The sequence below is a fragment of the Oncorhynchus keta genome, chromosome 34 (assembly GCF_023373465.1).
Source record: "Oncorhynchus keta strain PuntledgeMale-10-30-2019 chromosome 34, Oket_V2, whole genome shotgun sequence".
NCBI classification, from domain to species: domain Eukaryota; kingdom Metazoa; phylum Chordata; class Actinopteri; order Salmoniformes; family Salmonidae; genus Oncorhynchus; species Oncorhynchus keta.
The window spans coordinates 30,883,992-30,909,804 of record NC_068454.1 but is presented as its reverse complement, the minus strand read 5'-3'; the positions used below and the strand labels follow the sequence as shown (position 1 = coordinate 30,909,804).

The 25,813-nt window shown below is 40.8% G+C and overlaps 1 protein-coding gene across 50 annotated transcripts in view; it reads right to left on the bottom strand.

Moving 5' to 3' along the window:
- Positions 1-25,813, bottom strand: part of neb (nebulin) — a 79,633-nt gene that overhangs the window by 5,926 nt on the left and 47,894 nt on the right. For 7 of the 50 annotated variants that reach the window (XM_052493613.1, XM_052493667.1, XM_052493665.1 and 4 more), the window contains 41 exons: positions 25,662-25,769; positions 25,247-25,354; positions 24,907-25,011; positions 24,437-24,541; positions 24,100-24,198; positions 23,848-23,952; positions 23,530-23,634; positions 23,233-23,337; positions 22,992-23,096; positions 22,679-22,783; positions 22,258-22,362; positions 21,959-22,063; positions 21,723-21,827; positions 20,489-20,593; positions 18,238-18,339; positions 17,890-17,997; positions 17,656-17,760; positions 17,188-17,292; positions 16,876-16,977; positions 16,624-16,728; positions 16,222-16,332; positions 15,947-16,057; positions 15,616-15,717; positions 15,307-15,411; positions 13,954-14,064; positions 13,587-13,691; positions 12,681-12,785; positions 10,856-10,960; positions 10,016-10,126; positions 9,012-9,122; positions 8,287-8,400; positions 7,786-7,890; positions 7,348-7,452; positions 6,614-6,721; positions 5,963-6,055; positions 3,668-3,760; positions 3,052-3,144; positions 2,385-2,477; positions 1,768-1,860; positions 1,101-1,193; positions 486-578 (listed from right to left, as the gene is read on the bottom strand). In XM_052493613.1, the coding sequence (XP_052349573.1) occupies positions 486-578; positions 1,101-1,193; positions 1,768-1,860; positions 2,385-2,477; positions 3,052-3,144; positions 3,668-3,760; positions 5,963-6,055; positions 6,614-6,721; positions 7,348-7,452; positions 7,786-7,890; positions 8,287-8,400; positions 9,012-9,122; positions 10,016-10,126; positions 10,856-10,960; positions 12,681-12,785; positions 13,587-13,691; positions 13,954-14,064; positions 15,307-15,411; positions 15,616-15,717; positions 15,947-16,057; positions 16,222-16,332; positions 16,624-16,728; positions 16,876-16,977; positions 17,188-17,292; positions 17,656-17,760; positions 17,890-17,997; positions 18,238-18,339; positions 20,489-20,593; positions 21,723-21,827; positions 21,959-22,063; positions 22,258-22,362; positions 22,679-22,783; positions 22,992-23,096; positions 23,233-23,337; positions 23,530-23,634; positions 23,848-23,952; positions 24,100-24,198; positions 24,437-24,541; positions 24,907-25,011; positions 25,247-25,354; positions 25,662-25,769 (4,257 nt within the window). Of the gene's footprint in view, positions 1-485; positions 579-1,100; positions 1,194-1,767; positions 1,861-2,384; positions 2,478-3,051; positions 3,145-3,667; positions 3,761-5,962; positions 6,056-6,613; positions 6,722-7,347; positions 7,453-7,785; positions 7,891-8,286; positions 8,401-9,011; positions 9,123-10,015; positions 10,127-10,855; positions 10,961-12,680; positions 12,786-13,586; positions 13,692-13,953; positions 14,065-15,306; positions 15,412-15,615; positions 15,718-15,946; positions 16,058-16,221; positions 16,333-16,623; positions 16,729-16,875; positions 16,978-17,187; positions 17,293-17,655; positions 17,761-17,889; positions 17,998-18,237; positions 18,340-20,488; positions 20,594-21,190; positions 21,293-21,722; positions 21,828-21,958; positions 22,064-22,257; positions 22,363-22,678; positions 22,784-22,991; positions 23,097-23,232; positions 23,338-23,529; positions 23,635-23,847; positions 23,953-24,099; positions 24,199-24,436; positions 24,542-24,906; positions 25,012-25,246; positions 25,355-25,661; positions 25,770-25,813 lie in introns of all 50 variants that reach the window. The other 43 variants (XM_052493618.1, XM_052493632.1, XM_052493640.1 and 40 more) reach the window with 41 other exon arrangements.

Below are 25,813 nucleotides of genomic sequence, written 5' to 3'. Positions count from 1 at the left end.
ACAAATGGCATTGAACTCATAATAGCACAAAGACAAGAGCAACTACAGAGGAATAAAGCTAGAATGAACACACAGAACACAGCAACAACTTCAGCAACAGCATTTTGGGCCTCACCTCTAAGATGGAAACATGTAATCACAGTGAGTGGTTCCTCTACCAATATATTGTTCAGACATAGTTACATGTTACCAGAGAACTTGACATTGTAAAATCATCATCTACTTGCTTCATTTTTGGGAAAAATGTATGTTTAACTGGAACAAGCTACATTAGTATCATTACTACATGATATGTTTTGATGAGATGGTGATAAAGGCTGGTTTAATAGGGTATCTTTCACGGATAAGTTTTGAGGTGGGGTGAGATTGGAAAGGGTTGGACAGGGGAATTAAAGAGGGGCTTGAATAACAGGAGCAGGACAGACAGGAGTATATGGATGGTAGATGAAAGGTAGGTAGGTGGATCACACTATAATACTATGTACCGTGCTAATGTGTTGCTGATTGCGTTTAACTCTCTCCATCTCTGGGGTGTCTGACAGAGCTGTCCCTCTTCCCAAATCCTCTTTGTACTGTATCTTTAAACAGTAACACGAGGACAACCAGTCAGAAAGAGGGTTGATTGCCCATTCAAATAATAACAAAGGATATTGTAAACTTTTGATGGCCGCCATCAAATGCATGCAAAGGTTTGGGTTACAGTTAAACTACTGTTCTGAAATCTCACAGCACTTCAGTAAAGAAACTGAGTAGAAATAAAATCAAAAGATTTTTAAAAAGTATGATGAAATTAATAGAAACAAAAAATGAAGAAAACTCTAAGAGCAATTTGTCTGGTAGGATTGAAAACAAAAATTTAAGGGGATGATTCTATTTGGGCCTTTAGTTTGGAGGGAAAAGGATGTTACGTTATTTAGTATTCAGGAGGAAGCGCTAGGCTTCATCTTGGCGCACAGAAGTCAAAGGTCAGGAGAATAACCATGGATAGTTTAGGGGGCATTATTTGAGGTCAGTTAGGGGTCATACGACAGAGAAGGTATGAGTTTTTTGGGAGTTTGTTGGTTGGGACATTAGACGGGGCTAGATAGAAACTTTAATACCGAGCTGATGTTCTTCTGCATCTCACGAACCCTCTTCACCTCAGGTAGGTCTGAGACGGCTGTTCCCTGACCCAACGAGTCCTTGTACTTTATCTACCATAGGGGTTCAATGAGGAACACAGAGACAAAGCAAGACAGATATAAAGCACACACATACTGTACATACACACAGTGGCAAAGACGAAGGCCTCACTGAAAACAGTGACAATGCAGCTGGCGTAGAGCACAAGAACGCTCACATGTAGGTAAAACAGTCATGATTGTTAACAGCAGTTAAGTTTACAGCATATACAGTTTATAACACTATACACAATGTAGCTGAATAGGAAACTTCTGAGCGAATGAAAGGTCGATATTTGGTTTAGTTTATTACAGATCTTAGATGTAATGAATTATTGTTTTGTTTGATGACTTCTGCTGAATCTGCTGGGACAATGAACTCTGAGATTAGTATAAACTCTGCAGAACGGTGTTGAAAAGGTGGAAATTAAAAATGGTTGCCATTATGTAAAGATTAAACCATTATATGGTCTAGTTTAAAAAAATATGTGAACTGTGTTGGTGGTGGTGTGGGGGTCAGCATGGAGCCTATGGCATGGAAGTGTAGCCTGAGTGAAGATGGGTGGAGAGGAGAGGAGAAGAAAAGCAGGGTCACACGATAGTGTACCGTGCTAATGTTTGTCTGATTGCGTTTAACTCTGTCCATCTCTGGGGTGTCTGACAGAGCTGTTCCTCCTCCCAAATCCTCTTTGTACTGAATCTTTAAACAGTAACACAGGGACAACCAGTCAGAAAGAGGGTTGATTGCCCACTTAAATACAAACAAAGGATATTGTAAACTTATGATGGCCGCCATCAAATACATGCAAAGGTTTGGGTTACAGTTAAACTACTGTTCTGGAATCTCACAGCACTTCAGTAAGAAACTGAGAACAAAAAATAAATGTTTGATGAAATTATTATAAATAAAAAATGGAGAAGAAAAATCTAAATGCAGTTTGTTTGTCTGGTGGGACACAGATTGAAAAACAAGAAAACTAAAAGGGGATGGTTCTATTTGAGCCTTTAGTTTGGAGGAAAAAAGGAAGTTATGTTATTTAATATTCAGGAGGAAGCGCTAGACTTCATCTTGGCGCACAGAAGTCAAAGGTCAGGAGAATAACCATGGATAGTTTAGGGGGCATTATTTGAGGTCAGTTAGGGGTCATACGACAGAGAAGGTATGTGTTTTTTGGGAGTTTGTTGGTTGGGACATTAGACGGGGCTAGATAGAAACTTTAATACCGAGCTGATGTTCTTCTGCATCTCACGAACCCTCTTCACCTCAGGTAGGTCTGAGACGGCTGTTCCCTGACCCAACGAGTCCTTGTACTTTATCTACCATAGGGGTTCCATGAGGAACACAGAGACAAAGCAAGACAGATATAAAGCACACACATACTGTACATACACACAGAAGCAAAGACGAAGGCCTCACTGAAAACAGTGACAATGCAGCTGGCGTAGAGCACAAGAACGCTCACATGTAGGTAAAACAGTCATGATTGTTAACAGCAGTTAAGTTTACAGCATATACAGTTTATAACACTATACACAATGTAGCTGAATAGAAAACTTCTGAGCGAATGAAAGGTCGATATTTGGTTTAGTTTATTACAGATCTTAGATGTAATGAATTATTGTTTTGTTTGATGACTTCTGCTGAATCTGCTGGGACAATGAACTCTGAGATTAGTATAAACTCTGCAGAACGGTGTTGAAAAGGTGGAAATTAAAAATGGTTGCCATTATGTAAAGATTAAACCATTATATGGTCTAGTTTTTTAAATTATGGGAACTGTGTTGGTGGTGGTGTGGGGGTCAGCATGGAGCCTATGGCATGGAAGTGTAGCCTGAGTGAAGATGGGTGGAGAGGAGAGGAGAAGAAAAGCAGGGTCACACGATAGTGTACCGTGCTAATGTTTGTCTGATTGCGTTTAACTCTGTCCATCTCTGGGGTGTCTGACAGAGCTGTTCCTCCTCCCAAATCCTCTTTGTACTGAATCTTTAAACAGTAACACAGGGACAACCAGTCAGAAAGAGGGTTGATTGCCCACTTAAATACAAACAAAGGATATTGTAAACTTATGATGGCCGCCATCAAATACATGCAAAGGTTTGGGTTACAGTTAAACTACTGTTCTGGAATCTCACAGCACTACAGTAAGAAACTGAGAACAAAAAATAAATGTTTGATGAAATTATTATAAATAAAAAATGGAGAAGAAAAATCTAAATGCAGTTTGTTTGTCTGGTGGGACACAGATTGAAAAACAAGAAAACTAAAAGGGATGGTTCTATTTGGGTCTTTAGTTTGGAGGAAAAAATGAAGTTATGTTATTTTGTATTCAGGAGGAAGCACTTGGCTTCATCTTGGCGCACAGGAGTCAAAGGTCAGGAGAATAACCACGGATAGTTTAGGGGACATAATTTGAGGTCAGTTAGGGGTCATATGACAGAGAAGGCATGACATTTTGGGGAGTTTGTTGGTTGGGACATTAGACGGGGCTAGATAGAAACTTTAATACCGAGCTGATGTTCTTCTGCATCTCACGAACCCTCTTCACCTCAGGTAGGTCTGAGACGGCTGTTCCCTGACCCAACGAGTCCTTGTACTTTATCTACCATAGGGGTTCCATGAGGAACACAGAGACAAAGCAAGACAGATATAAAGCACACACATACTGTACATACACACAGAAGCAAAGACGAAGGCCTCACCTAAAACAGTGACAATGCAGCTGGCGTAGAGCACAAGAACGCTCACATGTAGTCATGATTGTTAACAGCAGTAACAGCAGTAACAGCAGTTAAGTTTACAGCATACACCGTTTATAACATTATAAACAATGTTCAGTTGAAGTCGGAAGTTTACATACACGAAAGCCAAATACATTTAAACTCAGTTTTTCACAATTCCTGACATTTAATCCTAGTAAAAATTCCCTGTCTTAGGTCAGTTAGTATCACCACTTTATTTTAAGAATGTGAAATGTCAGAATAATAGTAGAGATAATGATTGATTTCAGCTTTTATTTCTTTCATCACATTCCCAGTGGGTCAGAAGTTGACATAAACTCAAATATTATTTGGTAGCATTGCATTTAAATTGTTTAACTTGGGTCAAATGTTTCAGGTAGCCTTCCACAAGCTTCCCACAATAAGTTGGGTGAATTTTGTCCCATTCCTCCTGACAAAGCTGGTGTAACAAAGTCAGGTTTGTAGGCCTCCTTGCTTGCACATGCTTTTTCAGTTCTGTCCACACATTCTCTATGGGATTGAAGTAAGGGCTTTGTGATGGCCACTCAAATACCTGACTTTGTTGTCCTTAAGCCATTTTGCCACAACTTTGGAAGTATGCTTGGGGTCATTGCTATTTGGAAGACCCATTTGCACCCAAGCTTTAACTTCCTGACTGATGTCTTGAGATGTTGCTTCAATTTATCCACATAATTTTCCTCCCTCATGCCATCTATTTTGTGAAGTGCATCAGCACCCCCACAACATGTTGCTATCACCCCTGTGCTTCACAGTTGGGATGGTGTTCTTCGGCTTGCAAGCCTCCCCCTTTTTCCTCCAAACATAACGAAGGTCATTATGGCCAAACAGTTCTATTTTTGTTTCAGCAGACCAGAGGACATTTCTCCAAAAAGTACGATCTTTGTTCCCATGTGCAGTTGCAAACCGTAGTCTGGCTTTTTTATGGCGGTTTTGGAGCAGTGGCTTCTTCCTTGCTGAGCGGACTTTCAGGTTATGTCGATATAGGACTCGTTTTCCTGTGGATATAGATACTTTTGTACCTGTTTCCTCCATCATCTTCACAAGGTCCTTTGCTGTTGTTCTGGGATTGATTTGCACTTTTCGCACCAAAGTACATTCATCTCTAGGAGACAGAACGCGTCCCCTTCCTGAGCGCTATGACGGCTGCATGGTCACATGGTCTTTATACTTGCGTACTCTTGTTTGTACAGATGAACGTGGTACCTTCAGGCGTTTGGAAATTGCTCCCAATGATGAACCAGACATGTGGAGGTCTACACATTTATTTTTTTGGCTGATTTCTTTAGATTTTTCCATGATGTCAAGCAAAGAGGCACTGAGTTTGAAGGTAGGCCTTGAAATACATCCACAGGTACACCTCCAATTGACTCAAATGATGTGAATTAGCCTATCAGAACCTTCTAAAGCCATGGCATCATTTTCTGGAATTTTCCAAGCTGTTTAAAGGCACAGTCAACTTAGTGTATGTAAACTTCTGACCCACTGGAATTGTGATACAGTGAATTATAAGTGAAATAATCTGTCTGTAAACAATTGTTGGAAAAATGACTTGTGTCATGCACAAAGTAGATGTCCTAACTGACTTTACCAAAACTATAGTTTGTTAACAAGAAATTTGTGGAGTGGTTGAAAAACTAGTTTTAATGACTCCAACCTAAGTGTATGTAAACGTCTGACTTCAACTGTAGCTAAATAGGAAACTTCTGAGCGAATGAAAGGTTGATATTTGGTTTAGTTTATTACAGATCTTAGATGTAATGAATTATTGTTTTGTTTGATGACTTCTGCTGAATCTGCTGGGACAATGAACTCTGAGATTAGTATAAACTCTGCAGAACGGTGTTGAAAAGGTGGAAATTAAAAATGGTTGCCATTATGTAAAGATTAAACCATTATATGGTCTAGTTTTTTAAATTATGGGAACTGTGTTGGTGGTGGTGTGGGGGTCAGCATGGAGCCTATGGCATGGAAGTGTAGCCTGAGTGAAGATGGGTGGAGAGGAGAGGAGAGGAGAAGAGAAGCAGGTTCACACTACAGTGTACCGTGCTAATGTTTGTCTGATTGCGTTTAACTCTGTCCATCTCTGGGGTGTCTGACAGAGCTGTTCCTCCTCCCAAATCCTCTTTGTACTGAATCTTTAAACAGTAAGAGGAGGCAAAAAGTAGTGAGCGACGATTAGCCTGACACAAAACATTTCTAGACGGCACATGACTGAAGCATTACACCGGTTGGCTAACAGTAAAATAATTACCATATAATGGCACTTCAGCATTGCACAAACCAGAGGTTTTACATCTAAAAATGTTATTAACCTAAAGGTTAAAGCTGCTAATTATAGGAAAAATACAGCAACCCTAGGCACAGACATCAATTCAACATCTATTCCATGTTGGTTCAACGTCATTTCATTGAAATGAAGTGGAAACAACATTGATTCAACCAGTGTGTGCCTAATGGAAAGTTTGTCTAGGATTAATCTCGCACGATCTATCATAGTTAATATCTATATTATCTACATCAAAAAGGGCTGCATATCAGGGAATGTTAACTTTCAGTTCAAAAGAGAGTCAAAAAATAAGCAAAGAAATAAAAATATCAAGAAAAGGGAGGTCTAAAAAATAAAAAAGTGAAAATCTGTTATTAGAAAAGGTCAAACATATTTTTAAAAGATACTCATGTAGCAGTAGGTATACCGAGCTGAAATTCTTTGTATTCTCTTTAACACGTAGCATTTCAGGGGTGTCCTTTATTGATGACACTTTGCCCTTAACGTTTTTAAGGTGGTCTGTCTGGTACTGAAGCTACAGGGAAAAGAGCACAAGTGCAGTTAAAATGTCTCGCAATAATAACAACAAAAAAAAAATCAAGAAAAGATAGAAAAAGAAAACAAAAAGAGAAAAAAGCAACAACCATGATAAAACAATGTGCTCTAATGAATATGTGAAACATTACAAACGCACTGCCTTTTTTTTTTACTGCCGATAGTAAAATGCATAAACCGCATGGTCTACTCTACACTGAAAAAAATATCTCTTTACTGTTGTTTATGGAATATGCCATTCTCTAATTATATAGATTCAACTATGTAATTAGCTGCTGTTCTTCCCAAGAACAATAAAAAGCCTTGAGCCTGGCTTTTCTGAATCGACAATTACATAATAAACATAATGTACCGTATGCTGCTGGTTTTCATTAGTTCTGACAGCACAACACAACAGATGTTCATAAAGAAACAATGAACATATACTGTAAATGTATATAAAGTATTGTAGGTAATACTTTGAAGAGAAGACACCGAAGACACAGAGAGAGCCACCTTGCTGCCACTGACTGGCATGGGTGATGATGAACCTGAGATCTGGAACCTTGGCATTGGGTTCCAAACGGAGGATTCTAAAACAGAAGGTTCTAAAAGGGTTCTACTTACAGTGCTGAAGTTTTTCTGGTTCTCACGGACTCTCATCATCTCAGGGGTGTCCAGGACGGGCACATAGTGAGACATGGTATTCTTAGCCTCCTCCCTGTACTTTTTCTGTTGGACACAATACACACACACACACACACACACACACACACACACACACACACACACACACACACACACACACACACACACACACACACACACACACACACACACACACACACACACACACACACACACACACACACACACACACACACACACACAGAGAGAGAGAGAGCGAGAAGTCACACAACAGCTTAGTCAACTCTGATGTCAATATATTCAACGCATATCAATCTATATCCCTCATATCAATGCAAAGGTAATCTACATAGTTTGTGGAGAGTTTATTAACATGGTTTGTGGACACTCCATAGTCATTTGGAGCGTTCCTCTTACCTGGCTGACCATGTTCCTGATATTCTGTGCGTGGAGGATGTCAGGGGTGTCGATAACACTAGTGTAGCTAGCCCTGTCCGCCTCAGCAGTCTGCTTGTACTTTTGCTGAGGAGGGGCACAAATTGCGGCTCAGAAAAGCACTCTTTGTGAAATAACAACTACATGCACTGATGAAGAGTGGTCTTTCAGTATTCTCGGTATAGTACACAATTACCGTATTGAAAGAAATTAACATTGGTATATGGTTATGATTATAATATGCATTTGTTACATGTAAAATAGCTATACAGAAACCCAAGTATAACTAAGACAGTTGGACAATATGAAATATCTTCTAGGTTCCAAAAAAGTCCTTCTCTGATAATAATATAAAAAAATATTGCAATAATGTACAATGCTGAAAATAATGCGCAGTGCACATATTACAAAAAACAATGAATGGACTTAATGCACATATCACAAAAAAAGGATGGCTTGGTCCAAGTATCCAGCCCCACTGACCTGGCTGAGGATGTCTGTAGCATTCCTAGCCCTCATGAAGTCTGGCGTGTCTGTAGCCAAAGCCGACATTCCTTTGCCCTTTATCTCTGTCTCCAATGTCTTCTTGTACTCTTTCTGCAAACAGCCACATTGCACACAGTCAAGTCAAACAATTCTTTATTAGAGTATTCAAATATAGCTATTGGATATTATATTAGGAAGGAAAGGGATCTCATTTGTTTAGGGACTGCAAAACCAAAAATGGGAAAAGTTCAAACAGGTTAGCACAAACAAACCAACAAGAACATGGGATAAATCAAGCTACGAGGGAGGGAGACAGGAAGGGTCCACTCAGAGCTGAAAGACAGGAGAACGTTTAGTGTGAATCTCAGTAAGGTAGTGTAGGTCGTTTCAGACACCATATTATCTGGTTAACCTGGGGAACTACTAGCCTGGTCCCAGATCTGTTTGTACCGTCTTGCAAACTCCTATGGTCAATGTCACCAATGTAGTTGGCACGACAGCACAAACAGATCTGGGACTAGGTTGGGGGAATGACACTACTAGCTCGACAACTGCGTTGTAAACACATTAGTGATGTCATCCTGCGTCAAGAAAAAAAAAACAATCAGCTGCCTGGTTAGTTAGGTGATGAAACAGGAAGAGGAGGAGGAGACGGAAGCAGAGGACGGGGAAGGGGAGAGAGAAATGGGAGAAGAAGACTGTTCCATCTGTAGCAGTCCTACCTGACTCAGGATAGCAGTAGCATTTCTTGCTCTCAAAAGCTCCGGAGTTTCCTCAAAAACAGTTAGCCCTTTACCCTTCACCCCCTCCTCTAGATCCCTCCTGTACTCTTTCTACAGGGCGGAAGGAAGAACAGAGAGACTGCAGAGAGACAGGCAGGGCAACACAGGCAGGGCAACACAGACAGGATACGGTACAGTACCTGCTCACCTGGTAAGTAATACCGCTCCCCCATAGATCTCAAAGTCACCAAGTCTCCCCTTCAAATTATGACAAACCAGTTGTGGTTTTGGTTGACATGTACCGACAAATATTGACTTGCCAAGTCGGACATTCTCATTTATTTTTATACAATACGTATTTTGACCAATAGACATTAAATTGGTCATTGGAAAGACATTGGTGAGTTTGGTAAGCAGCCTGATAAAACAAAAATGGAATTTTATCAGATAGAACAATAAGACAAAAAATACCCACAGGACATTTGGTACAAGACAGTTTGTTCATGAGGCTTTTTGCCAAAAGCACTCATGTTTGCATTTCACCAGGGCATCATGCAGAACAAACACAGGAAACAGGGTTATTTAAAAAGCCAAACCAGACAGAAAAACCAGACAAATTAAGACAGTTGTTTTGAAGGAATGGGTGGGAACTACAAAGGTCACAATGTCAACATAGATGATAGTTCATACATAACACTAATAGTGCAGACATGGCAATAAAACAAAGTCTTTAACAAAAACAGTCACGCAACACTACTAGGGTACTATGAAAAGGGAAGGGTATGTTACGTGTAATCGTAATAGAGTGTATTATCGTTGGGTGGTGAACCATGCAAGTTAACCACAACTAACCTGAGTGTGACAATTTCTTGAGGAGAAAAAGTCACACACGTGGGATTAAAAGAAGGAGGGTTGTGGTGGTTATGGTGGTCTTAGTATGATTATCAGAGGTGGGTGAAGAGGAGGAGGAGGGGTACAAAAGGGAGTCGACGTCTGTTCGTTACCTCGCTGGCTATTTTGGTGGCGTGTCTGACATGTAACATGGCAGGGGTGACCTCCAAGCCTGAGAGGTTCTTTCCCTTTATGGACTCCTCATATTCCTTATGATAGTCTTTCTATTCGCCGCAAAGATAAGACAAGGGACAGACACAGCTGAGATACATGCAAGTCTCATCACAATGCAAGCCTCACCTCAGTCTTTACTGCTCTTCCTGTGAACAACTCAGTGGTGAACTGCTCTACGTATGACGACAGTATGCCTCTGGTGTGTTTAATGGTTTTTTTGTACAGATATTAAAATATTTGAAACCTTTATATTTATACATGTATAATCCTGATATTTTATGTATGGATCCAGGTTTTCAGCAGCCACTGGTTTAAAAAAAATGTCCATATAAAAAAAAAGTATCTACGCAGTCTGGTACGTTTCCTGTTTTGTGTCAGTCAGTCTGTGCACTAGCAGGGAGACATGATTACCAGACAGACATCCAGTACCATGCCTTAACCGTGGATCATCAGAGGAATATTTCACTTTCTGTACTTACACAACATCATGTGTCAGTGTCACACAAGACTGCCATAAGCCATAGTCCCAGCGCTCCACTTTCACATCAAATTACACGTTGGAAAAATCACATTTCATAGACATTGTAGATAGACTTTTGAAGGACAGACTACAGAGTTTCCAAATAAAACAGAAGATCCAATACAATGACAGACAAAAACTACAGATTATTCCATGCATGTTCTCTTTGGACCATCAGCGAAACTCCAGACTGCAAAGTAGAGGTGTTGTTGTATGAAACAATTAGATATGGGGTTGAAACTATATAATGAGTATTTACCGCGCTCTGCATGTGCTGGGCCTCCTTAGCCGTCACATAGGTGGGGGTCTCGAAGTCCAGCATGGCCTTTCCTCTAGCCTTCTCATACTTCTCCTTGTACTTGACCTGTGGATGGACACACAGGAGTCAGACAAATATATTCACAATGTCTTAATTCATTTATTTAATAAAGTTGACTTACTTTATTCAATAAATATGACTAAAAAGGCAATTTAATATTATCCTTGAGGCCTAAACGATACCAACTGCTGTTGTCATAACATCATGACAGTTTAACAAGGTGTTTTCAGAGCACAAACTGACAGGGTTTGTGACAGGTCTGTTTCAATATAGTGAACTCTGGTCCAGATATCGTGTCCATCGAAGGCTTCTAGAGGGAACAATTACTCCACTTAAAATGGGAGCATGGGAACCGATTTATAATGACCGCAATATAAACCTCTCAGGTTTAATGACGGAGTGACGAGTGGGAGATTTTATGGATCAATTAAAAAAGGACTTACATAATAACACACAGGCCAACCAACGCTTCCAGTAAAACTGTTTTCGCAAGTCCACCAAGCCCTGACAAGTCAACAATACAAACATTAACTGTGTTTCATTGTGTTCCACTATTTAATGATTTTATATGTTGGAGAAGAAGCCTGGGAGAATTTAGATTCACAAGTCACAGGATAAAGCATTTCACTGTAAGGTCTACTACACCTGTTGTATTCAGCATTTCACTGTAAGGTCTACTACACCTGTTGTATTCAGCATTTCACTGTAAGGTCTACTACACCTGTTGTATTCAGCATTTCACTGTAAGGTCTACTACATCTGTTGTATTCAGCATTTCACTGTAAGGTCTACTACATCTGTTGTATTCAGCATTTCACTGTAAGGTCTACTACATCTGTTGTATTCAGCATTTCACTGTAAGGTCTACTACACCTGTTGTATTCGGCATTTCACTGTAAGGTCTACTACACCTGTTGTATTCGGCATTTCACTGTAAGGTCTACTACACCTGTTGTATTCGGCATTTCACTGTAAGGTCTACTACACCTGTTGTATTCAGCATTTCACTGTAAGGTCTACTACACCTGTTGTATTCAGCATTTCACTGTAAGGTCTACTACACCTGTTGTATTTGGCATTTCACTGTAAGGTCTACTACACCTGTTGTATTCGGCATTTCACTGTAAGGTCTACTACACCTGTTGTATTCGTTCGGCATTTCACTGTAAGATCTACTACACCTGTTGTATTCGGCATTTCACTGTAAGGTCTACTACACCTGTTGTATTCAGCATTTCACTGTAAGGTCTACTACACCTGTTGTATTCAGCATTTCACTGTAAGGTCTACTACACCTGTTGCATTCAGCATTTCACTGTAAGGTCTACTACACCTGTTGTATTCAGCATTTCACTGTAAGGTCTACTACACCTGTTGTATTCGGCATTTCACTGTAAGGTCTACTACACCTGTTGTATTCAGCATTTCACTGTAAGGTCTACTACACCTGTTGTATTCGGCATTTCACTGTAAGGTCTACTACACCTGTTGTATTCAGCATTTCACTGTAAGGTCTACTACACCTGTTGTATTCGGCATTTCACTGTAAGGTCTACTACACCTGTTGTATTCAGCATTTCACTGTAAGGTCTACTACACCTGTTGTATTCGGCGGGTGCAAAAAATAAAAATTGATTTGATTTTGAAATGGAATATTGGAAAGATGATTTTCAAACTGAAATTTGCCATCTCAAACATAGAAAGTTAAAACCCGGTGATGTCAGTAGGACAGGTCCATCGGTCGTCCCAGTCATCGGCCACTTACGTGACTCTGTAGTTCTGAAGCCTCCTTGTGATGAAGCTGTTCTGGTGAGTCAGCGATCATGAGGTAGTGACCCTTACTGTCCTCATGTTTCTTCTTGTACTGGTACTAAGAGGGAATCAATGCCCAGTAAAGCAGCTCAGTACAACAACGTGGGGAAAAATAGCCACTGCCGTTAGCTCCCTCAATGCCGCCAATTTAAAAATATGTATTATTTTAAACAAGAATGTTTTATAAAAAAGTTAAGGAAGGTGAATAAAAAGGCATGAAAAGAATGCAATGAAGAACAATTAGAAAAGAGAAGGTAAGGCAGAGAGTTCTAGAAGACTAAGTTATGATATACTAAGTAATGGTTTTAATAAAAAATGTTTTAAAATTATCCAGCACATGATAACATGCTAGAGACCGTGTGAAAAAGAAAACACTATAGATGGACTATAGATGGATGAAAAAAGAGATGGAGAAGGTTATAGCGGGTGCTAGTAAAGGAAGTTTGGAGGTCAAAGGTGAGAAGGGTCAGGGTCACTACCAGATGATGTCCTTGAGGATTATGGGTAAAAGAGTATGATGCAAAAATTCTGATACTACAGATCTGTGTTTTACTATATCCCATACAGTATATACACAGCAGGAACAAACTGGTTGAAATGACGTCATTACAACCACATTACAACTACTTCTGGTTGTAAACTGATCGTAATTAAGTTATTTCAACCAGATTTGCCTGCTGAGAGAGAGCTAGGGAAAGCCTAATTATATGGAATGACTTTCTTGGAGGGTTGTGGTGGTGAGGTGGTTGGTTGTTGAGAAGGCGGTGGTTATGCAGAAGGGATGATGGTGATGATGACACTACCGGGTAGGAATACGGTGGTATTGGGAGTACAAAGGGTTATGTGCAGATTGTCTTACGTCACTGGACAGCTTGCTGGTACTCAGGTTGTGCTGCATGGACAGAGACTCTGCCATGTCTGTTACAGGTTTGTGCAGCTTCTTCAGGTCACCCTTGTACTTCACCTGTGAGATGAGAAGACGGACAGAAGAACATCATCGTATTATAGAGAGCTATTATATGGATATATTATTAGAATATAGTGTAATTATATATATGTATAGATTTATTATTGTAGAGTTTTATATAGCATTTCTCATGAACTGCTTGGTCCTGGTCGCTTTGTATATCTTTGACAAAGACCTGTAAGTAAAGAGGTCTTAGCCCCTAAGCAAATGTATCATATTAAAAGAGTACTACACCTACTTAGGAGAGTGGAACACGTACCTCACTAGCCAGCTTGTGTGCATCCTTCTGAGTCTTGTAAACCACACTCTCCTTCATGTCATACTTTGGCCTGAGCCCCTTCTCCTTGTCAAACTTGGCCTTGTACTGCACCTGGAGGGATATCATATGGCAGTGTGTGTGTTAGTCTCAGTCTAATTGTGTCTGTGAGGTAAGCCAAGAAAAACACAGCGAGAGTCAGATTAATGAGGAGAAAAATACAGTATTCGGTCACATAATATAAAAAGGGCTCATGGCTTGTTCAATGATTTTAGAGGGATCTAAATTCAGAATTTCTACATCTAGGTAGCTCCTTACTGTGCTGTTTTAGTAGCCCTTGTTATACAGCATAACCAATTGAAGTCAAAAACCATAGGTTGCCTTCTAGGATTAATTTGATATAATGTATCTGGTGGGTATAACAAATGAATAAATAAGCATTCTTTCTTACTTTCAATGAGTCAACTAACCTCAGAAGGCAATTAAGACAACACTAAGAAGAAGCAACTGTACAAACAGAACATTGACTTCATATACCGTTGGAACAGTGTGTATGGTAGTCAGAAATAGAAAATGAGGGAGAAAGTGATGCTGGGATCCCATTGCTGAGAGTCTGAGATAGACTCCTATTCTGTAGAGGAACCAGCTGACAAAAAGTCAGGGAGAGAGAGAAAGAGGGAGAGAGTGTGTAAATCCAATAGAAATGAGGAAATAAATCTGTCTAATTATAATCATGCTCCAAATGAAAAAGCAATGACAGAACTGCTGGCAACCCAATCAAATTGTCAACTCTGCCTCCTAGTGTTCAGTGTTGTCTATACTATAGAAGAGTTGTGAATAAGATACTTTAGACAGAAGCTTTGATACAGGATTTACAGTCTTCGTGGCACAGAGACAATTCTGTCGAACGATGCAGCAACAATTACCCTATGACATGCTATCACTGTAGGGGCCATTCCAGAGGAGGCAGAGACATTGACTAACCAGATGTCCCGGCTTTTCTGACATTGAGCACATACTGCCTTTTTGCTTGGTAGGGCAGAATGCATGTCTGTGTTTGCAAAAGCTTGCGATGGGAGAGAGAAAAAGAAGATAGCTACAGGTATAAGGAAACAAAACACAAAACAAAAAAGACTGGAGGAAACACTATAACAATCAAGAATATTGGCAGATATCAAAGAATTATAACACAAATGAAAAAACGTATCTTAAATTATGGAAGCAGAGGAGCCCCAACAGATGCTACCAGAAATCAACCAATCAGTGAGTCATTCAATAGGAGAAAGGAAGTCGCAAGACACAGACAGGAAGTTGCAGCCCATTTGACCCTGTCCCAGGGTTTGGTGTTGACCGTACCTGGCTGGTCAGCTTGGACACTGCAGTAGCCAGAGCAATGTCTGGACGGTGGGTGAGTGAGCCTCCATGGGCAGCCTCCTGGCGAGCTTTGTCACGGTAACCAATCTACCAGACACAATACACAAACCATCAGTGAGTAACAGCTCAGCACAGACTGTGGTGATTTGACTTGATGCCTTGTGATGCTGTCATGCTGAGAGTGTAAACATGCATCTTCAACTCAGAAAGGTAAACAAATACAACATTTTGCCAAACAGGCTAACAGTCTTCACCACTGTTTAGGCTATTCACAGTGTACTAAACACTCACATTGCTGGTGAGCTTGGAGGCCTGGGTGGCCTTCATGATGTCTGGGCGCATAGCCACAGAGGTGTAGTTGAGCTTGTCCTTAGCGCCCTGCCTGTAGGCAAACTAGAGATGGAGAGAGGAAAGAGTGAATCCCCCATATTGAAAGACTGATATTAAAGGCATGACATAGAGAGTGAAAAACATAAAAGCCACTTTGTGACAACTGCTGATGTAAAAATGAATACTTGTTTAATAACGACCAATTATATCAAGCAAGCATGAACTGTTGAATGTCTTTAATATAGGAGATACAGTGATGTATTTTTCTAGGAGAGGATGGTTAGTGACTTACATTGCTCTGATTCTTGGCTACGTCCATGGCGTGCTGCACATCGGGAGGCACACTCATGTTGTTGTACTTGGACTTGCCCTTCTCCTTCTCAAACTTCTTCTTGTACTGTTTCTGTGGACAAAATGGTAGAGACAAAAATGTCAAAGGTAACAAAAGGCTCAGGACTGTATAGTCTTGGAAAGTCTCATTCACTCTGTGTGAGAAATCTGGAAATGGAGGTTCAAGCCTGTATACCAGCTCCAACTAAACAGCTGATCTGGAGAGTAGGGACTGACCTCGCTGACCAGTTTGCCCATGTCCTTGGCGTGGATGGTATCGCGGGTCGTGGGCAGAGTGTTGAATTTGCTGGTCTGATGCTCCATCTTGCTGGCCAGTTTGTATTTGCTCTGAGGAAAGGAAGAAAACAAACAACTAGTGTCTGACAGGAATCTGACTGGGTCTCGTACAAACGAAACTAACATAGTGTAGAGTAGCTTCTTTCATTAAAACATGTGTTCTTGAAATATTTTGTAGAAATTCCTTGTTCACCTATAAGATAAGGTCTACATTATGACATTTACGATCTATCTATGATAACTATACTGTAGGTTAGTAAAGACAGCCAATCACTGGCAGTAATAAACATTACATAGTAAGTATCTGTAGTTATCATGTGTTTGATGTTTTCTGCTTCTTACCTCAGATGCCAGAATGCGCACTGACTTGGCATGAAGGTTAGCAGGAGTGTCCAGAACAGTCTTATACTGGCCTTTTGCCTTCTCAAACTTCTCTCTGTATTTCACCTGTTGGACAGAACAAAGCACAACAAATAACACAGGTTCTTTTTTTCTTAAGATTAAAATGTCATGTGTCAGAATAGAATAGGATAGAACAGAATAGAATAACTTTCTTTTGATTGATGGGTGGCAGGTAAAGGAACAACTACTCACATTGCTGAAATCAGCATTCTTCTTAGCCAGGATGGCTAACTTGTCGTCCACGATGGACATCACACAACCCTTCATCATCTCCTTGTCATACTTGTATTCAATCTGAGGACAGCCAGATACACAACAGGGGTTGACCAGAGGTGCCATGTCAAAGATACAAGGTGTCAGTATAGAAACCTGGGATGGTGTTATGTGTGTAAGTCATGTACGTCGCTATTGTCTAGATTTGTTCTTCATGGACTCTTAGACGATTAGCCCCATTGTGGGCTAAAATACATCCAAACTACACTATGTCTGTAGTGCATCACTCACATCACTCTGCTGGAAGTTGGCCTTGGCAGCGTGGATAAAGTCAGGTCTGTCGACAGTCCAGATCCACTTGTTTTTGGTGGCCTGGTACTTCTTCCTGTAGTCCAGCTGGAAGGAGACAAATCAGACAGGAACAGAACAGTGAGTGAGTGAAGGGCCTGTCTCAAGCTACCATTCAAGTGAGGTAGAACACATCAGGTATTATGCCTGTCCTTAACAAGCCACATTCTTTTATTTTTATTCATTCATTAATTTATTTATTCATTCATTTATTCATTGATACATTCATTTATTCATTCATTCATTCATTTGTTTATTCATTCATTTATTAATTGATACATTCATTTATTCATTCATTCATTCATTTATTCATTCATTTATTCATTCATTGATACATTCATTTATTCAGAAGGTGCTTTCAGAAGTAAATGGATACAAGGAAAAGAGGAGGACTAGCAGAGAGAGGCTCACATTGCTGATGTTCTTGTAGGCTTCCTTGGCAGCGCGGATTTCAAAGGATTCAGGGTCCATGTTGATCTGGGCCTTGCTCCTCTCATACATCTCCTTGTACTTCAGCTGAGCGACAAAGGAGATAAAAACACACTCACATACACTACCAGGGCTATGACTGTATCTGCCTCCATCTTAGAGGTCCAGTTGTGAGAGGGAAGGAGGGTTATCATTTTGAGAGTGTAGAGTACATACCACGCTGGTGATCTCCTTGACCTTCTTCATGTGTGTGCTGTGTGGAGTGTCATGGCCCAGGGTGTAGCCCTTAGCCTTGTTCTTGTTATACTCCATCTTGTAGACATTCTGGAAAAAGTGATGAGAAAATGGTGCAAGTCTAAATGATTCACATATAGTGTTATGTAGATAAATGCATAGCAGTAAGGAAAGGACACATTTATTTATATTATTTTATTATTTGTTTATTTATTTATTTGTATATCTTTATTTTTGTAATCACTATTTATTTTTATAAGAGAGAAACAGTGACAACAATTGCAACAAAAAGTATCTTTAATTCAATGTTGTGTGGCCAAGTGAACTCACGTCTAATATGGCTTTGCTGCGTTTGTGGCTCTCATGCTCAGGTGTCTCCAGGATGGAGGTGAACTTGTTCTTAGCGCGCTCATACTGCGCCCTGTACTTCCACTGTGGTGATGGGGGCAGAACACAAGAGTTAGACACTCACACAGGAGACATTACTGTCAAATAAGTAGAAATGTATATATTATTAACAGTGTTTAAATTATCTATAGATTATCTATGTGCTTTGCATATTGATTTTCATTAGGCTATATGAGTTTATTTTACATGCCTTTATCCATTCTTGATAAAATGAAATGTATTTTCAAAGAAATGGTGATTCTGTGAAACAACTACAGCACATGTCAATGTAATGAATGAATATAATAGGAAGACACCATGCAGAGGTTGGTACATGCTTAACGGAAACAGGTAACAAACTGAAATTATGTGGAAAGAGAGTTCCACAAATACACAGTTTGAGAACAAAAACAGAGACAAGGGATACGTGTTACCAATAGTCTGTTAGGGCACGGTCTGTCATTTTCTCATGGATGATTTTCTCCAGCTGACGTTTGATGTCCTGATCAGCTTGCCTGTTTCTACACTATGTCCTGATCAGCTTGTCTGTTTCTACACTATGTCCTGATCAGCTTGTCTGTTTCTACACTATGTCCTGATCAGCTTGTTTGTATCTACACTATGTCCTGATCAGCTTGTCTGTTTCTACACTATGTCCTGATCAGCTTGTCTGTATCTACACTATGTCCTGATCAGCTTGTCTGCATCTACACTATGTCCTGATCAGCTTGTATGTTTCTACACTATGTCCTGATCAGCTTGTCTGCATCTACACTATGTCCTGATCAGCTTGTCTGCATCTACACTATGTCCTGATCAGCTTGTATGTTTCTACACTATGTCCTGATCAGCTTGTCTGCATCTACACTATGTCCTGATCAGCTTGTATGTTTCTACACTATGTCCTGATCAGCTTGTCTGCATCTACACTATGTCCTGATCAGCTTGTCTGCATCTACACTATGTCCTGATCAGCTTGTATGTTTCTACACTATGTCCTGATCAGCTTGTATGTTTCTACACTATGTCCTGATCAGCTTGTCTGTTTCTACACTATGTCCTGATCAGCTTGTCTGCATCTACACTATGTCCTGATCAGCTTGTCTGTTTCTACACTATGTCCTGATCAGCTTGTCTTCATCTACACTATGTCCTGATCAGCTTGTATGTTTCTACACTATGTCCTGATCAGCTTGTATGTTTCTACACTATGTCCTGATCAGCTTGTCGGCATCTACACTATGTCCTGATCAGCTTGTATGTTTCTACACTATGTCCTGATCAGCTTGTCTGCATCTACACTATGTCCTGATCAGCTTGTATGTTTCTACACTATGTCCTGATCAGCTTGTATGTTTCTACACTATGTCCTGATCAGCTTGTCTGTTTCTACACTATGTCCTGATCAGCTTGTCTGTATCTACACTATACCTGATCAGCTTGTCTGTTTCTACACTATGTCCTGATCAGCTTGTCTGTATCCACACTATACCTGATCAGCTTGTCTGTATCTACACTATGTCCTGATCAGCTTGTCTGTTTCTACACTATACCTGATCAGCTTGTCTGTATCTACACTATGTCCTGATCAGCTTGTCTGTTTCTACACTATGTCCTGATCAGCTTGTCTGTTTCTACACTATACCTGATCAGCTTGTCTGTATCTACACTATGTCCTGATCAGCTTGTCTGTTTCTACACTATGTGCTGCTGATGATAAATCTAGTGTGGATACATATTGAACATGAGTAGTACGGCTAGAGGTTAATATTGGTAGTATTTATAAAATCATCATTTGTGTTAACAATTTCAACTAAAATAAATTAAAATAAATCTATTGACTGTGTTCATAATTTGACGTAAAACTTATTTCTAGACAGTTCAGTTTGTACTTGTGATGTGGGTTATAGGCAGATGAATTATAACTTGGGGTAAGCTGGGTAGCTCGGGTTCTGAGATCAGTGAGGATTCAGGAGTGTTTATGAAGCAGCGGTGTGAGGGGAATGTGGGGCAGACAGAGGTGAGGTATTCTAGTCACTGGCCAATGGGAGTTCAGCATGGGTTTCCACAGCTACAGTTAGCGAGGGCTGAGCTGGGAAGACAACCGGAGGGAGTGAGAATTGGGAAAACTGGAATGGAGTGAACATTTTGAGGACTTTACGAGGTGAGGTTTACTGGGCCAATAGATGATTACCTTACACTGCGCGCTGGACTGGCAAATGGCACTGAGGATGTCTGGACGGAGCAGCTCATTGCAGCCATTCTTTAGCAGCTCTTTAGCCCTGGACCTATATCTTTTCTGTCCACGTTGACACACACCAACAAACACACACAGCATGCAGAGGATGAGGACAGGGACAGTGGGACAGACAGGACGGAGTGGACAAGAGAGGAGCTCCCAAGATCCCAGGCGTGGAGTCTGAGTTGTGTCCTCCTGATTTGTGCCCTCAGAGTGAATCGCCCAGCTATATTAAACCTGGTTGAATTGGGTTCAATCAATCAAACAATCAAATACGCCTTTTTATTAGATTTCATGGTTTTGACAATGCTGAATTTGTTTTTGACAATTGTCATTAAAACTGACATGAGAAAAGGGTTCAACGGGTTCAACACTGAGTGCACAGATCAAGGAAAGTGTAGCCGCTCACTCAAACCACCACAGAGGGCTATTTGAGTGGCAGAGTACGACACCTGTGGCGTAAGGAAAAAGACAGAGAGAGAGAGAGAGAGAGGTGAACACGAATGATGACATCTTAGCCATGCGACTACGACCTCCCGAAAGGCCTGCAGTCAGATGACCTCATGCGCCGGGCTCAGAAGCAAGAGTTCTGATAGGCCCAGAGTAGACGGAGGCGGACGGGGGCAGGACTCGGCAGCGGGCCAATCATAGCTTTACCTGGCTATTCTTGGCGTTCTCCTTAGCCAGGAGGTTTCTAGGATCATCCAACACACTGCTGTACTTATCCTTGGTCTTCTCATAGGCTGCTCTATAGCGCCTCTGCTCAGAATGTCAAAAAGTTAAAGACAACTGACAAACAAACAGTGAGCTGCGACAGTCAGGAAATAAGAAGACTACCAGGAAAGAAAGTCAAGGTTAATAGCATGTGATAAATAGAGGAATGAACCGCAGACAAGAGAAACTTGAGTGACAACGACACGGTATTGTGGCTAGGACCACCACAGGAAGAAGGATGGTGCATTCATCACCATTTACAGTACATCTACTAAATGTTATGAACTAATCATGATCATCTGTTACCCTCAAAGCTGAGAATCCAAATGAGATAGAAAGAGAACACATGTTATACTCATTACTGTATCTGGTTTTCATAAGATCGTTTAAATAAGATGAAATATATCCAGTATATCCAAATTAAAACAGACATGAGTTTGCATAAATGTGTTCCAAAAGTGCAGCTGTGACTTACTTCGTTGATGATAACGGAGGCATTCTTGGCGGCCTGGAAGAATGGAGTATCACTTGTGTACTTGAACTGGTGTCTGTTCTTCTCAAAAGTTGCTTTGTAGAGTCTCTGTTTTCAAAGGAGAAGAGGGAAAAGAAGAGGAGAAAAGAGCTTTTGTGGATATGAGAAGAGAAAGATAACATCTGAGAATGGTCTTATTGAATTTGTAGTGGTAAATTCTTTCTTTCCTAAATTCTTACCTCACTGTAGAGGCTTTTGTTCTTCTCAGCCTGGACCATCTCAGGTCTGTCCCACACGTAGCAGCCAATACCCTTCAGCCAATCCAGGTCCTCCTTGTACTTGATCTAATGTTAGGCAGATATATTCATGTTTTGGGTCATGCAAAAACATACAGGTTAAAGTATTCTAATACGTTGAAATGGACAATGCAATCTTTCTATGGTAAACTACACATTGTAAGCACTCGAATGTATTGGAATTGAAAATACAGTGATTCTGCTGCGAGGGTATTTTCTGATGTTAACTTGACACCACTCACGTCGCTGACGTTATCACAGATGATTTTGCTGTGGAAGAACTCGGGACGGTCGGGGATGGATCTCCACGTACCCAGAGTGTTGTTGTACTTCTCTCTGTATTTGACCTGTGTGAAGGAGAGAGATAATAGTCTTTTATCTGTATGATAACATGTGTATACAGTATTTCATCTGTGTGGAGACAGAGAAGTGTCTTTTATCTGTATGATAACATACATACAGTGTTTGGCAAAAACCACATACCAAATGGAGTCCATTTAATAGACCAAATAATCCTATTGGGTGGCTCTGAGCCAGCAGGCAAAGCTGGTTGAAACGACTTCCTTAAAACACATATTACTGTTCGTAAACTGGTTGTAGGGATGTCATTTCAACCAGTTTTGGTCGCTGGGGAGATCTCGTCTAATTGGCTGACACACTGACCTCGCTGATGTCATCGGTGACCCTGCGGTGACACACGATGTCCAGGGCATCCTTGACGCTGTGGTAGTGACCCTTGGCCTGCTCAAAGCTCTCCTTGTAGCGCAGCTAGAGAGAGAGAGAGCGAGAGAGCGAGACAGACAGACAGACAGACAGACAGACAGACAGACAGACAGACAGACAGACAGACAGACAGACAGACAGACAGAGAGAGAGAGAGAGAGAGAGAGAGAGAGTAGTACATAGGTCAGTCATTTGGAAGAAGGACAACAAAGACAGTAGAGGCGGAGGAGGGATCACCAGAAAGCATACTCACATCACTGGACTGTAGGTAGGCCTTCTTGGCCCGGACCAGGATGGGTGTGTCATGGATGCTGGTGTACTTGTGCTTCATCTTCTCATACTGGTCTTTGTATTTGATCTGGGAGAAGAAACAGAGGAGAAACTGTGTTAGAGCAGTGGTGAAGGGCAAATACTATGGTATCATACTGGGACATAAGAAGGGCAATATAGTGGTGCTAGAGGAATGTTGGAGAAATGACTTTGGAAAGACTTACCTCGCTGAAGACCACCTTCATAGCCCTGGCGTGGTCCATTATGGGGGTGTTGATCTCCGGAGTGAAGTGGGCTCTCTCCTTGGAGGCCAGGTCAGTGTACATAAACTGTAATTAACATTAACAGAAACGTCAGAAATCTCTTTCTTTTTACCTTTTTGTCATTGTTGTGCTTTAAGTTGGCATCAATAGAAATCTTAACACAGCTATCAGTCCTCCAAAGAGTTAAGCAGGTTTAATGTATCTGTGAGAGCTAAGATGAAACACAAAAAAAGCTGTGGGCATCTCCTTTTGACTTGCCTTGTTGCTGAGCTGTTGGGCCCATTTGACTCTCTGGACCTCAAGGGAGTCCAGGGTGGTGGTGCACTTGCTCTTCTCCACATTGCCTTGGGCTCTGTACTTCAGCTGAGGACGAGGTTAAAGGTTAACACTGCCAATTCAGACAGAAAGACAGACCTGAGTCTCCAACAAGCATCAACCTCGTATAATGGCAGTTAATGGATGTTTTACTGTATTGTGTTAATATCGATTGTACTGTTTATTATAATAATAATATATATATATAATAATATATATATGTGGAAAATGGTGGAAGATATGATAGTGAAGATGACTCACGTTGCTCATGTGGGTCTTGAGCTCAGTGATGCGCTGGTACTCTGGTGTGCCCAGGACCACAGTAAAGTTGGCACGGTTCTTCTTTGCCTCAACATCATAGTTGGCCTGTTTTGGGGAGATAAATTAATATGGATTAGCAGATGTACTATAAGCATAGTACAGACATATTATTACCAGTATTTGCAGATTGTGTATACTTAGATTGCTGATTGAAGCCATGATTAAATGAAAAAGAAAGGAAAGGCCATCTACCCTGAACTTGCTAATGTTGCGGACAGTGACCATCTCAGGTGTGTCATACATGAAGCAGCCAACGCCTCTCAGCCACAGAAGGTCCTCCTTGTATCTCAGCTGGTGATGGAAACAGAGACAGACAATGGTCACATTACTGTATAATCATTCAATAGGCATGGAGGGATTTGGTAAAGTAACAATAACCTATCAATGAAATTCTCTCCGTATCCTCACTGAAGTTAACTTAAGTTTTCATTGAAAAAAACATATTTCATTGGTTGTATAGCCTAAATATTGCATGTTTCAGAAGTTACTTGGCTGCATTGTTTTGAGTGAATGTTATTAGGCCACGTACGTCACTGGTGATCTCGTTGACGTGGTTACAGTGTATCATCTGGGGAGTGATGCCCATGGGGATCATGGTGCCTCTGTTGGCGAAGTACTTCTCCTTGTAACACAACTTCACGGAACAAAGGGAGACACACAGTACTTAGAACACGTGGCAAACTTCACAGAACAAAGGGAGACACACAGTACTTAGAACACGTGGCAAACTTCACAGAACAAAGGGAGACACACAGTACTTAGAACACGTGGCAAACTTCACAGAACAAAGGGAGACACACAGTACTTAAAACACGTGGCAAACTTCACAGCAAAGAGAACAAACAAATAAAATAGTTTTGAAAAGAAGTGTATGAATGAAAACAGAGATAATCATGATGGAATTAGTCTTGTAGGAAGCATCAACACTAAGTAATAGTAACAAACATCAATGACAACAGTCTAGGAGTGATAATGACAGGATGACAAAAGGTCACGTACGTCACTGACGGCCTTCTGGGTCATCTTGACCTGTCTGATCTCAGGTGTGTCGTAGGTGCTGTGGACCTTATCCTTCTCCTTCTCATACAGCTCACGGTACAGACGCTGGGACAGACAGATGGAGAGGGGAAATAACATCACCACTACACCCCATATAATCATTTTAATGATTCCCACATTCCCGGGTCTTGGACTGTACACAGCTATAATGACTCAACATCTTTCAAGGGACTCATAACAAATAGCCACATAGATGGATCATCAATCAAATTCAATAATTCATCAATTATGATATTTTTCCAATTACTGGGGGTAGAGGAGAAGACGTTTGTAATCTTACCGGGTTGGTGACCTTGTTGGCGTTCCTGATGTTGACGAAGCTGACACCTTCTGGGTCTAGGGTGTAGTTCGTAGCCTTTGACTTTTCATAGTCATTCTTGTACTTCACCTACACAACACAACAGAATTCCACGTGTGAGTTCCTACCATAGAGAAATGATATATAATATTTTATGGTAACTACATCTACAGGCTTCCTTCTACTTCACCTAGCTACAGTTCAGAAGACAAGTGTGAGTGACACAGTGCGTGCCTCTCATAACTGAACGTTTGCATCTGAATAGATTTTTTGGTGTGATAATTACCTCAATGAGAATCTTAATGGTTCATATTTTATACACAAGTTCGGGGGGTTCTCTCTATTTTGGGGGGGACGGTTCAAGTTTTAAAAAAATGAATAGATGAACACATCTTACGCTGCTGACAACGATGGTGTTGTGCTGAGCCTGCTTCATGAGAGGATTGTCGTGGGGTAGAGAGTAGCCAGTAGGCATGAAGTTCTTGTTGGCCTCTTTGTAGAAGTTCTGAGGAGAATCATGAGAGAGGAAAAACGGAAGGACATAAGATA